This window comes from Phragmites australis, chromosome 10 (genome assembly GCF_958298935.1).
Source record: "Phragmites australis chromosome 10, lpPhrAust1.1, whole genome shotgun sequence".
Lineage (NCBI taxonomy): Eukaryota > Viridiplantae > Streptophyta > Magnoliopsida > Poales > Poaceae > Phragmites > Phragmites australis.
Genome location: NC_084930.1, coordinates 26,116,138 through 26,124,283, shown reverse-complemented (window position 1 = coordinate 26,124,283; position 8,146 = coordinate 26,116,138). Strand labels below are relative to the sequence as shown.

Genomic DNA, 8,146 nt, shown 5'->3' with positions numbered 1-8,146 from the left:
AACTCCTCTTTCCCAAAGGGTTTTCCCAAGGACTCCTTGTCTATCAGGGGTAGCTGTTCATTTTGGCCCCAGAATGTTTGTTTAAGGCAAATGCCCTTGTCTGGTTGCGAGCCGAAGAGGTGTTTATAGAACTCAACGATGTGCTTCGTGATGACTGTCTACCCGTTCACCACCCCTGTATCAGTCACCAAATGCCTAATTTGGTTTTTCCTTTTTCTCCCGTTGGCACATAAATGAAAGAATTTTGTGTTAGAGTCCCAGTCTTGCCCACCCCTCCTCTGCCAATAAATCTCTTCCATGAGATAGAGTTTTTCCAAATATTGCTCAATTTGGTATCTGGTTTTCCATTCTTCGGTTGCTAAGCCTTCTTGATCTGCTTTGGCATCTAACACCTCCAGGTTCTGAATGAGGAGATTCTTCTAGGCTTTATTTGCGCCGTGAATCTGTCTACTCCATCCAGCAAGGAATTTCCTACTTCTAACCAAGAACCCATGCCAGGAATCCAGGGAGTAGATGTTCTCAGGCATTCTTTCTCTGAAGGAAACCCATTTTCCCGCAAACAGTACCACAAAACCAGGTTGAAGCAACCATTGTTTCTTAAAGAAAAAATACTTTTGGTCCCTCATTTTGATCTCCCCTGAGTCCAAAATGATGGGACAGTGGTCGGAGCCTACCCTAGTAATTCTCCATGCATTACAGAGGGGGAATCTCTCCTCCCAATCAGTGATGGTCAGAATTATGTCCAAGTTAGCCATTACTGGGTTTTCTTATTTATTCCACCAAGTGAACTGACCCCTGGTCTTGTGAATCCCCCTGAGCTGCTAGTGACCGATGAAATTATTGAGCATCTCCATCAGATGATAATTCACATTCTCATTATTCTTGTCTCCAACCGACCTAATCAAGTTGAAGTCCCCTCCCATAACAGTGGGCAGGGGCTCATCCTCGAAGTATGTGCTTAGTTCTTGGAGGAAGTGGTCGGACCAACTATGATCCACTAGTCCATACACAGTGATCAGGTTCCATCTGAAGTTTGTGTCTTTGTTCCTTAAAAGTAACTTGATGGAATAGATGCCAATAACGACACCCTCCAGCTCCATGGAGTCATCCCTAATACCCGTGAGGATACTTCCTGAATGTCCCTTTGCAGGCAACCATTGCCACACAAAAGGGATGTTTCCGGAGATTTCAGCTAGCTCCTTGATAGAGAAGTCTCTTTTGATGGTCTCTTGGAGACCCACGGCATCTAGATTCTAATGGTGAATGTACTCTCTAATCTGTTTTCTTCTGGAAGGTTTACCTAAACCTCTAACGTTCCAGAATAAGATCTTCATCTATCCACCTGCCTTTCACAGGCTTTTAGGTGCCTGTTTACCCAGATGAGGTGACTTGTCCTTCAGAGTCTCATAACCTCTAGCTATGTTGTCAATAACTTCCATAGACTCTTCTGAAAAGTCTCCCTCACCATGAGGAGAGTTTTTGTTTGCTAGCTTGGCTAAGTACTCCTTGTAGTTAGCTTCCGCAATAGCTGCTCTCGCTAATTCTTCAGCTTTGAAAGCTGAAATTAATTCTTTCGCATTATCTGCTCCTAAGTCAAGATTATTAATAATTTCATAAATTTAGGCATCAGAAGTATTGTTCAGGATAGAAAATGGGTTATTAGAGGTATTACCTTTTTCTTCTAGGTTCTTGACCCTCATTCGATTAATGGCCTTCTCTTGGATGGGTATCTCGTCTCTAGGTACCCTCTTGCTGAATCTGGTGGCAACGGCAGATCTGCCCCTTCTAACTCTTCGCTTGGCTTGCTCCCTAGGGATGGACCACCTTGGTTCACCCTCTTTTTCAGATTCAGAGGACAAAATCTGGCATGTGCCTATGTCACAGCTGTCAAAGAGGGCCTCCTCCATGGAAGCATCCTCTTTGGTGACTTCCTTGTCACATATTGCTGGAACATCCCCAGAAATGGTTCTTTCTGCATGGATTTGTAGAATTGGCCATTTATTGGACTCTAAATAATAAACCCCATCATTATTGTGCACCAATATGTGACCATCAGTCACCCCAAGGCACTCTTCCTCTTCCTGGGCAGTCACACCACCTGGCAGAGGCGTGACAGGTAGGAGTATCGAACTTCTGCAGGCCTCCTTGCCTACAGAAGGTGATCCATCACTCTTCCCGGTGTTGTTCTCCCCCATATCAAGCAACAGCTTCTCAATGGTAGAGTCAACAGGGTCTTCCTGGACCTCACTGATGTATATACCGGGCACTTAAAGTATTAGAAGTTTCCAACAGAGATGACATAGTACTGCTCCCCCCCCCCCAAGTCAAGCAACAGCATATCATTGGTAGAGGCTCCTTTGTCTTCCATTCTTTGATATGTGAAATCATGGATTTCTGTGGTGGCATGGGCTGATAGTAACTTGTTTGCTACAGGTTCTGTCCAAGGAATAGTGAATCCCATCCTAGGGTCAAACATTGCAATGGGCACTGCTTGGATCCCCTCCTGGTTATCAAATTTCTCCATCGGTTTGTGCTCTTTTGGTTTGGAAGACTTTTTTGGCGTCTTGTCCAACCCAGCCTCCACACCTTCCTAGAAGGAGGAATCCTCGAACTCACTCTCATCATCATCGGGATCGTCCTCCTTTGGTTCGTCTGGTTTCGGCCCCTCCTTGGGTCCTTTGCCTGACAAGCCCTTGGTCACAATTCTAATGTCGTGACCCTGACAAAGTGCCGGATCTTGTAAGGGTCCAAGCAATTCACTTTAACCCGGACAGGGTCTTCCCTAATTAAACTCAGTTCATCAACCAGTAGCGGTTCAGCCACTATCAAAGTGATCTCCCTGACCACCTCAACATCCTTTGCATATGAAGGTATCCCATAAAGCTTAACCCAAACAGTCTGCAACATGTTTACCACAGTGGGGTCTCTATTGTATTTTGAGAATTTCACTTTAAGGGATCTCAGCTCAATCGAGTTCATTCTAGTCATGGTGTCCAAAGCCTCCTTGGTGGGGAACACCGCGACATACTCGCTTGTGTCCAATTTCCTAACGTTCCAAGGCCATTTAGAGTCGATAACAACCTTTAGCTCGTCCTCTAATTTGCTCCTGGTAGCTTCTCCTTGAAGCACTGTGATCAAGCTAGAGTTAAAAACATTGTTTTTCTTGGCATTTCCAATTTTGATGGAGTAGAAACCCTGCTCAACTCCAAAGCCATACATCTTGAGCTTCTTACTGATGTTCAAACAATCCACTGCCATATGTTCGGTTTCTTTGCACTTGAAGTAGACGGGTTCGTTGTTGCAATTTATTTGGTGGTGACCGACTGTTTGACAGCAGAAACATCACAATTCATCTTCAGGTGTAATGGATTTGGCGGATTTACCTCTGATATCCTAGTGAGGGGGATTGCCCTGCGCCCACTTCCCCCATCCTTCCCGTGAAGCACCAGGGTTTTCAAGTCATCGTGTCATGTGTCCTCTGCTACCACGCTCTTGCTGGCCGAGTCCCTGGCCTCCTTGACCAGAGAGCCCTTCGCCGCGGCCCCCTTACCCGAGCTGGCTGGCCCCGCGTCTGCGGCCCTCCTGTCCCAAGGGCCCGCCGCCGAGTCCACCTTGGCCGATGGGTCCACTCCCGCGGCCTCCTTGGCCGGCGCGGTCACCGCCTTGGCTTGAGGACTGGTAGTGACCTCCCTGGTCACCAGCCCCGATCTGTAGAGGACGCTGAGGATGATCTCTGGATGGATTCCTACCGCGTTGAAGCTTGACGCGGAGGTCCTGTTCACACCTAAGATCCGGTTCCATCAAATCGTCCTCCTCCATCCACTCTTCCGCCATCCTTCGCTTCTCCCCGTGTCGGGCCTGGTGGCCGGCGGTGCTCTTCCGACTCATCCCTTGCCAGCGGTACAAGACATTATTCTTTTTTTAATCTAGAATTTACACTTTACGAGGCATTATCTTCACTGGATAAGACCTGTATAATTTTGGCGTACCAAGTCTGCATCGCCGTGAGTACGAGTGTTTTGTAAGCCCATGCTGACCACACTGCTACGTTCCAAGAATCATCAACCGCTATGTTCCACGATATCAACTTTTCGAATACTAATCAAATCCCCGGCTGGGGATCCCAAACTAAATATTTTCTTCATGTATTTGGTTGTGCAGAAGTTTTTGTAGGCTTCCAAAACTTAGGCATGGGAGCTAAGAGTATATCGATCTTCGTTGGGGGACCATATAGATGTTACGGCGCGTCTCGAGCTAGTGTCCAATTTTACCTTACTCCGCTGGTAAGGACATGGAATGCATCAATATACAACGATACAATTGAAGATCCAATCATTGTCGGCCCTACTAACCTTCAAAACTTCATTGTATGTCGGATCCAAATCTTTGTAAATTGAATAGGTCATTTTAGCACATTTGGAGTTGTGTATTCAAGCCCCAGTTGAAACGTACTCCCTCCGCTCACTAATACATAACGTTTTGGATAAGATTTCTATAAAAATTTTAAAACTTTGGTCATCAATATCTTTCAAAATATTTAGATTGGAGACATTAGATCATATGTATAGATTTGTTTTCAAAAGTAGTTTCACATTCACATAACTTTTTGTGTTTTACAAATATGTTCGAGTAGAAAATAATGGTTAAAGTCACACTTCAAAACCATGCTATTATCTAAAATGTCAAGTATTTATGCCCAAAAGAAATACAGCTTTACAGGAAACTGTTGAGACCATGCAGAAATGGAGAAAATTACCACTATTTTCCAAACTAGGCACACACATTAGAATTCGATCCCTCTTTTTAAAATCAAAACAATCTTCTGCAAGAGCGAAATTTTTCTACCCCACTTGTAACTATATAATGTAGTTGTAATCATTCCACTCTACCTGTGTATGAGAGGGAAAAAAAACTGACATCAAAGAAAGGCTTCTCTGATCGGGCCTGTGTGGATCCCACTGCCAGCGGTAGCAACTAGCAACACACAGCAACCGCTTGCGTAGCCAAACGGGGGCGGTCCCACCCAAAATCCCATCTCAGCCAATCGCACCCTCCTCGATGGATGGGGTATTACCCTTGGACCAATCACGTTGCAAATAAGACCTACAGGTGTGCCCCACCTCGACACCAAAAGTGCATCGTGGGATCCCTAAAAAGCACACAGCTCGGCCCCACCGTCTCCACATGTGCTACAAAACCTAAGGTAAACCCACGATTTTGTTTTTGGCACAAATGGTTTGTAATCTACAGTACAAAGTTCAAAGTGTACATCGTTACATGTGAATAGTGAATACAAACGTCCCTGGTAGAGGGGTACACGAGACATCACTGAACAGCAAGATCGTTGCTCCACGTAGAAGAGAAATGATAGCCACGAGCAGCTCGGCGGCGGCGGTGGCCGGGGAGGTGGGCGGCAAGGCGGCGCGGGCGTGCGACGGGTGCCTGCGTCAGCGGGCACGGTGGTACTGCGCGGCGGACGACGCGTTCCTGTGCCAGGGGTGCGATGCGTCGGTGCACTCCTCGAACCCGCTCGCACGGCGGCACGAGCGGCTGCGGCTGCGGCCGTCGGCGCCGCTCCACCACCCGCCGCCCGCGGGGGGTCCCAAGCGCGAGCGTCGCGACGAGGTCTTGCCGGCGTGGTTCAGGCGCAAGGCACGCACCCCGCGCGGCGGGCACGCCAAGAGCGTCGGGCAGGTGCTGTCGGGGCGGCTCGTCGTGCCGGAGGCGGCCTGCGGGGACTCACCGGAATGGCAGGACGGCGAGGGGGAGGTGGAGGTGGAGGATGAGCAGCTGCTATACCGCGTGCCCATCTTTGACCCCGCCCTCGCGGAGTTCTGCTCGCCGCCGCCGCCTCTGGAGGACGTGGCGGCTGCCGCGTCGTGCTGCAACGAGGACGGCCCCGTCGAGGATACAACGAACACGGATGCAGTGCCATCGCAGCAGCCGGCAGTGCAGTTCTTCCCTGACGGCGTTGCCAACTTCGAGCCGACAGACGCCGAGCTCAGAGAGTTCGCCGCCGACATGGAAGCCCTCCTCGGCCGCGGCCTGGACAACGGCAACGAGGAGGACTCGTTCTACGTGGAGACGCTGGGGCTCCTCGACCCGGTGAACGACGACGGCGGGCGAGTCAAGGTAGAGACCGACGGCGGCAGTGCCTGCGAAGCCAGAGGCGCGCTGGCGTGCGGCCTCGAGCTGGAGCCGGAGGCGTCCGACGAGATGCTGGACATCGACTTCGACTACGGCTCGCCTCAGGAGACACCGGACGAGAAGGCCGCGAGCAGCGGCACCGCCGCCGACACCCAGTTCTTGCAGAGGAGCCTCTCGCTCACCCTCAACTACGATGCCGTCATCCAGAGCTGGGGGAGGTCGCCGTGGACCGGCGAGGAGCGGCCGCACGTCACGCTCGACGACTGCTGGCCCCACGACTACACGGTACGTTCCACACGCAGAGCACGTTCGTACACACACGTGCATACAACCGCTCGTGCCGTATTTTCTTGTGCATGCACTCAGATTAACTTTGAGTGATTGTTAACCTTGATTCTGGCGGTGCATACAGGGCATGTGGGTGGTGGGAGGGGTGGTCGTCCACGGCGGGGAGGAGCTGGGGGCGGACGGCGGCCGGGAGGCTCGGGTGTCGCGGTACCGGGAGAAGCGGCGGACGCGGCTCTTCTCCAAGAAGATCCGGTACGAGGTGCGAAAGCTCAACGCAGAGAAGCGGCCGAGGGTGAAGGGCCGTTTCGTCAAGCGCGCCACAGCCGGGGGCAGCGTCGCCGTCGCCGGGCTCGCGTAGCTGATATGCACGCACGGTGCACATACGTGTACGGTGTACCGCCTGGCTGCACTGCACGCAGGTGCGGCCGGTGACCGGCACGCCGCTCGTCCGTCGTCATGAAATGATGACAAAAACAAACAACTCGCTGAAGCTGCTTTAGTTCATTCAACTTAAATCAAATTTTTTTTGCCTTTCTTCACCGATCAGTTCGCCACTGACGGTTATCTGTGCCTTCGATTGGCACTTGCTTGCCTGTGGCGATGGTCGAATAATAATACTAGCTAAGTGAATTATAATGCTTGGTTGGACAGTTCCGAAGTTTCGCCCTTCTGTTTCAGAGGGTATATGCACCTGATGATCATTGGTTTGCTGACACATAGTTGCAAATCTCCCAATGTGATATGTCCTCGGATTAAATATTAAAAAACTACAATTTACTGCTAAAATTTTATGAAACACTTGAAATTATTGTGCTATGACTACTATACATAGATTTATAAGACATTGCGTGTACGCATCATCAATCACCTGAAAATTAGGGAAATCTCAATCAACCATTCCTAGACATTGGATGTGCATCCAACGGCCCGCGCTCTGATGGGCTGCTTGCTTGAAAGTCGCTGTTGCTTAATCCCAACACGGTATCTCACCCTCGCTCCCCGCCCCACCCTCTTCTCGGTCTTCAGTGGCTTAGGTGAACCATTGCTCCTCATCGCCACTATGTGAAAAAATATCATTAGTGACGGTGATAACATATATTAGTGACGGGTCATGTACCAGTCACTCTTATCGCATCACTAATGATAGACCATTAGTGACGAATGATGACCTATCACTATTAAAATCATTAGTGATGAGTTATAGTTATTAGTGACGAGTGATGACCTATCACTATTGAAGTCATTAGTGACGAGTGATGACATGTTACTATTGAAGTCATTAGTGACGGGTCATAACTGCGACCCGTCACTAATGTTAAGTTATTAGTGACGGATCGTAACCGTGACCCATCACTATTAACTAAACATTAATGATAGGTTGTAATCTTGACCCGTCACTAATGATCGATAAAAAAAATTGTATTTTTGGGACACAAAAAGGTAAAAAAAAAATATTTTTTCACCCGAGCTATCCTAACGCAGGCTCATCCTATTTGCCTCACAAGCCATATTTTTTTCATATTGTTTTCAAGTTTGCATTCCATCGAATCAAACCTGCGACCTCATCCCCACGCGTGTCGCAACCTTACCACCTCTGCTATCATATAGTTGTGATAGAAATCGAATATTTTATCCTTTTAACCTTCTTTGTTAAAGGTCATTAGTAATGTATCATAACAATGACTCGTCACTAATAACTAATTTACCAAAT

At 48.8% G+C, this 8,146-nt stretch overlaps 1 protein-coding gene across 1 annotated transcript; it reads left to right on the top strand.

Moving 5' to 3' along the window:
• Positions 1-5,225: 5,225 nt before the first annotated feature.
• LOC133930489 (zinc finger protein CONSTANS-LIKE 16-like) lies at positions 5,226-7,093 on the top strand. Its single transcript, XM_062377143.1, has 2 exons — positions 5,226-6,432; positions 6,560-7,093. Exons 1-2 carry the CDS (start codon positions 5,365-5,367, stop codon positions 6,791-6,793), a joined length of 1,302 nt encoding a protein of 433 aa, XP_062233127.1. The 5' UTR covers positions 5,226-5,364; the 3' UTR covers positions 6,794-7,093.
• The last annotated feature ends 1,053 nt before the right edge of the window (positions 7,094-8,146 follow it).

Coding starts and splice junctions, on each gene's coding strand:
- LOC133930489 (XM_062377143.1), top strand. CDS start 5,365: ATGATAGCCACGAGCAGCTCGGCGGCGGCGGTGGCCGGGGAGGTGGGC. Junction 6,433..6,559: donor GCTGGCCCCACGACTACACG/GTACGTTCCACA, acceptor CGGTGCATACAG/GGCATGTGGGTGGTGGGAGG.